Genomic DNA, 5,292 nt, shown 5'->3' with positions numbered 1-5,292 from the left:
ATGGCCTAGGAGAGTGCGGTCCCTTACCACCACATCAGCGAACAACGTACGCACCCATCCACCCGCACGCCCACATACGCCAAAAATACGCACGGACACGTGCGCGTACGTCCACAAACACATGCGCGCACTCGTATACGCATCTGCGCGCAGACGTATACGAGTAACACAAACGCTCGCACGCATTTATCTAAACATATATAGATATATATGCACATGAGTATAGGGGCGCGTGTGCGTATGCGTTGTGCGTGCGTTTGTGTATTTGCGCATGCACGTGCGTGTGTCTGTGGGTAATAGAAAAATATGCGCGCGTGTGCCGACACACGTGCGCGTACGTACGATTGTTCGCACGCCCGTGTGTAGGCGCGCGTATGTCGGTATGTGCGTGATTGCGTGTGTACATAATTCAATTTGTGTATGTATAGGTAGATGATTGGCGAATAGATCGATATCCACAAGTATCGACGCAAAATTGTAAGAGCGTGGCGTGCTCACGCACACACTTATACAGGCGCGTGACACGCGGTCGCTCCAGCCCCCGTCACCGCACCGTTCGTGCATATGTGCGCGTGTGATGTTCGGCACGGATAGTGAGAGATAACGGGGGAGCGAGGCGTGAGCGGACGCACGTGCATTATCATCGTCATCGTCATCATGCGCATTGCCGGCTGAGTCCCGCGTGCCCAAGTGTGCGCGCGCGTGTGTGCGCGATACGGGATAAGGCCTCGGAGCACGGATTACCCCTTTAGTGAGTCCCGGTCGAAGAAAGTGAAAGCCGCGAGAGAAGAAGGATACACACCGCCGACTCAACTCTCACAACATCTTTCCCCAATTCAACCCCCAATACCTCAAATTCCCTATCGTATCAACGCCAATACAGTCACAAGTCATCCTTCTATCTATCTGTCTCTCTCTTTCTCCCTCCATCTTTCACGAAAGTATAGTGCAACTGCCCATTACTCCTTCAATAAGGATACAACCGCTATAAGCTAAGGAGAAAATAATAGTACGGTGACAGTGCCAGGAGTTTGGAGTTTGGAGTTTGGTTAGTTTCAACAATCTACCCTCTCCTCCGCCCCTTACCACTGTAACAGCCCCTGACCCGATTCGTTACCCCCCCCCCCCCCCCCCCCCCCCCCCCCCGCTCCCGCGCCATCGATTCAACCGCCAAAGCACCCGGCGACATTAGTACCGTCGTTCGTTATCTTCGTCCCTCTACCGCCCCTCCCCTTGGATACAAAGTCAAAGTGCACGGTGCCCACTGGTGATTACCGGGTAAGCAACAGCCGCAGCCATGGATATCCTGCCGAGTGGTAACATATTCCGGGAGCTCCAGGACATACACGACACCGGCTACTTCTCGGCCCAGCCGTCGCTCGAGGATCATTGGCAACAGGTACGCCGGCCTCCCGCTTTCCATATTTATAGTCATTCTAAGCTCGCCGACCGCCGCTCGAGAGAGACACCACCATATACGCCTCGCATTCTAAAGAGGTGTCGGGTCAACCTCGCGAGTGCAAAAAGTCGCTCACTTCTGTTCAAAGCCACTTTATTGTTAAGTGCTTGGAACGCCGTCTGCTACTAACCCCGGCCGCATGCATTTAAATTTTAAATGTCGAAAAGCAAAGGAGCGGCGGCCATGCGTCCACGCTCGTCCCGTTCATTTTCGAGGATCGCGACCGCAAGTATCGACAGACGTGGGGAGTGGTGGGTGGAGGGCGATGGCATTTGTAATTTAAAGCTCTAATTTAAGGCTCCTGGCTTATTGCTGAGGATGTGGAGCAATTGTTGTTAAGCGCGGGATACGAGGGTGAAGAATTTTTTATATTACGTGGACGAGAGGAGAGTTAAAGTTTTTCTGGCAAAGCAGTTTTACATTTCGTCTTTATCGTCTTTACTTGTAGCTGGCAATATCGTAGATATGCACGTCAGAATGGGACAACGATATTTTCATTAGTCCATTCCAATGGGAGACAAAGTTAATTATTTTTCAGTCTCGTAAGCCTTATTATCTTATGATATTTTATGGGCAAGGAGGAGAGAAATTTTTATTTCTGTAATTATGAAGTGACTTTGAAAGATCTTTTTCAGCATCGACATACTACGACGTTATCGAAACTCGTATTGACGTTTTTACGCGTTTTATTTTTTCCGTACCGACTATCCTTTCAATATCAATGGCACTAAATCTTTATTTAGTATGCGTCTTTAGGGTAAAAATTTCTGTTTTTTTTATTATAAAGCATAAAGTTATTTGGTTACGTTCTATATTCAGTCAAATATAACAATAAAAACAAAACCGACGACGACGACGACGACGACGACGACGACGACGACAACAACAACAACAACAGCAACAACAACAACAATAACAACAACAACAATAATAATAATATTAAATATGTCGTACGCGTACTTTTTGTAGTGATAAAAATAATTTATATTCTACACGAATACGTGAACGCCGTTATAATATTGAAAATTATAAAGAAAAAAAAAATTCATATAAAATTATAAGAACAATTTAATGGTAAATTTTGATGTATAGCAGCTTTAATTTTATTAACGCATATCCATTCGCATATATATATATATATATATATATATATATATATTTCGTAATATGTTCGAAAAAAGGGACAAAGAAAAAAATAAAGGAAAATTAGCCAATTCCATTGAATAATTAAAGTTAAAAATGAGGCTGTAATGATTAAAAATTCAGTTTTCCATATTATAAACTCGTAAATAAGTACAACAACGACAGCAGTAGCTGAGCAACGACGACAATAACAATAATATCAATAATAATAATGGCAAATTGAATTCGGAAATAAAGGTTTGAGCATAAAGTTACAACCAGACAGATATGGCGAGCTATTATTTTACGAATAAAATGTCAAATCATATAAAGCCTGCGATCTGTAACGTCGAATGTCATTTGGTTAACGAGATATGCGTAGCAGCAACGTATAGCTGAATTCTCGTTACATATCCTATCAAATATTTGAGTAATTTCATCAAAATGACGATTCGTTTACATCAAGGTAAATATCGGAATAATTTTACGCTTTAATGCCGATCCCCTTTTTTCAGGGCAAATAAAGTTTTGAAAAATGCAAAGCTCGATTTTGCCCATCCATCGATGATTTTAATAGCTCCGCGTGTGCGCTCGATTTTTCCGTCGGCAAATTTTGGGGGGGGGGGGGGTATTCTGTTAATTTCGCTGATAAAGTGCGCCGGCGGTGACGGTGGCAGCGGCGGCAGCTTCTTTCCTAAGCGACATCTTAATTCTGCAAAAACGTAAAAGAGAAAAGAGCAGCGTCGTGATGATAGGGACGGCTAAGTGAACGAATCATCGCGACGTGTCACCGGATTTTTTTTTAACTTTTATCATTGGATCGTGGATGGGGTGGGCGACTGGCGGGACGTCGAAGAGGGTGACACGGCCGATGGCGGGGCGGGGAGTGGCGTGGAGGGGATAGAGAGAGAGAGAGAGAGAGAGAGAGTGAGAGTGAGAGAGAGAGAGAGTGAGTGATAGCGAGTGGGGAATGGGATTGGGGGAGGGGAATAAAAAGAAACGTCCGCATGCAGAGTAATGAGTCACGAGACGTTGACGTTCTCGTTCTCCTTGTTATATGCGCTTTTCCAGACGCGTTGCTGCAATGACCAATAAACTGCTCAATTTTTCTCTCTTTCCTTTTTCTACTTCCGAGAGAAGGACGCATTCGAGCGTCGAAGAGTTTGACACATTTCTCAATAATTTTCCACGCTCGAATTTCTTCTACATTAATTTCATAATGGAAATAAACAATAACACTTATGGGGCAGAAGGAGGGTAAAATGTATTTAGACTTTTACTGGGAATAATTCAACGGGAAATGCATTTATACCCTAACAATAGTTGTTTTTTTGTGATGATTTATTATAGCCGATGGTCCCCGGGAGTCACGGCGTTAGGCATTTCAAACGACGAATGACATTAACTCGTCTTAAAAGAAAAAAAAACAGATTTAATAAAATGTTTATGTGCCATTAATTATCACATTCGTAAACTACAAGTTTTTTTGCCTATAATATTAATTGATAGTCGGTAGTACTCTTGTGCGGTGATGTAATCAGCTAAAGATATGGATAACGAGTTTTATTCACTTATAGCAGATAATTATTATTTCATTAAAAAAAAAACTATAAATAAATAAATAAATAACAATAAGGTACGTACGAAGTAGAGTTTTATGGGAAGAATAATTAATTTCATGGGATTATAATTTTTATAAGGAAATAATCCTTGATTGGTGAGATTTTTCTTTTGATTTTTCCCTTTTACACTTATATCTCCACTTTTATCTAACAAAATTATGAAATTCGTCATACTTATAATTAATTAATTCAATATTCCATTTAATTAGCTAATTTTTATTAGTAGTACGTGAAAATTAATTTTTTTATTTCTCTCCTAATATATAACACATCCTACCTAATATATAACATATATAATTTTTCCAAACTATCTCACATGTAGATTACAGTATACAATAGTCATATGCTAATTTAATTATCTAATTAGAAGCTGTTAATGCAGTTTTTGTACTGTCACGAAAAAATATCATTGCAAGATTTTCCAAGTTCAAAATTTCTCGCCTCGTCGACAAAAATCAAAATAATATTAAGCTCGAATAGTATCGTACAGTGAAGTAACCTCAAACAAGACGCTGTTAATTATAAAAGGGATGAATTTGTAAGAATCAACTTTGGTTTTCCACTTTACTTTAATCACCAATGAAATCTTCATAATACGTTAGTTATAAATTCGTTTGTAATGCCCAAATTTATGATATCCACAGAGCGAGATTTTCAAAGATTCCAACCTGCTCGACTGCGTATTTCTAACATATATATATATATATATATATATATATATATATATATGAACGTAAGAGTATGGAGTTTCTCGAAAATTATAGAAAACCATGGAATTTCATATGGCTTAGCCTCTATCTCAAGTCAATCGCTCTCCCGTCCCCAAAGGTCGACTGTTCAAGTCTCCGACTAACCTAACGCCCCATCCCTACCCAAATACCAATCGTCCCGAGACTCGAAATTTTTTTACATTTCCCGGAATTCTGTATGATTTAATACGATGCTTATTCTTGATTTTCCCGGGAAAAGCGGGAGCGACGGCGAAACAAGAGGGAAAATCGTCAAGTGCACCGTAAAATAACACAGGCGGGGGGGGGGGGAGTAAGAGAAAAAAGAATACAAAAGCCGGGAAAAAAAGCGACAGACCAC

The 5,292-nt window shown here is 41.1% G+C and overlaps 1 protein-coding gene across 1 annotated transcript in view; it reads left to right on the top strand.

Annotated features, from left to right (window-relative positions):
- The first annotated feature begins 1,161 nt into the window (after positions 1 to 1,161).
- LOC105363639 (Krueppel-like factor 7) overlaps positions 1,162 to 5,292 on the top strand; it is a 396,223-nt gene continuing 392,092 nt past the window's right edge. The window contains exon 1 of the mRNA XM_011501385.1: positions 1,162 to 1,399. Within this exon, the coding sequence (XP_011499687.1) occupies positions 1,298 to 1,399 (102 nt within the window). The 5' untranslated portion in view covers positions 1,162 to 1,297. The remainder of the gene's footprint in view (positions 1,400 to 5,292) is intronic.

The sequence above is a fragment of the Ceratosolen solmsi genome, unplaced genomic scaffold (genome assembly GCF_000503995.2).
Source record: "Ceratosolen solmsi marchali unplaced genomic scaffold, CerSol_1.0 scaffold3, whole genome shotgun sequence".
Taxonomy (NCBI): Eukaryota; Metazoa; Arthropoda; class Insecta; order Hymenoptera; family Agaonidae; genus Ceratosolen; species Ceratosolen solmsi.
Note: the sequence above shows the minus strand (reverse complement) of the source record. Positions and strands in the feature narration are given on the sequence as shown.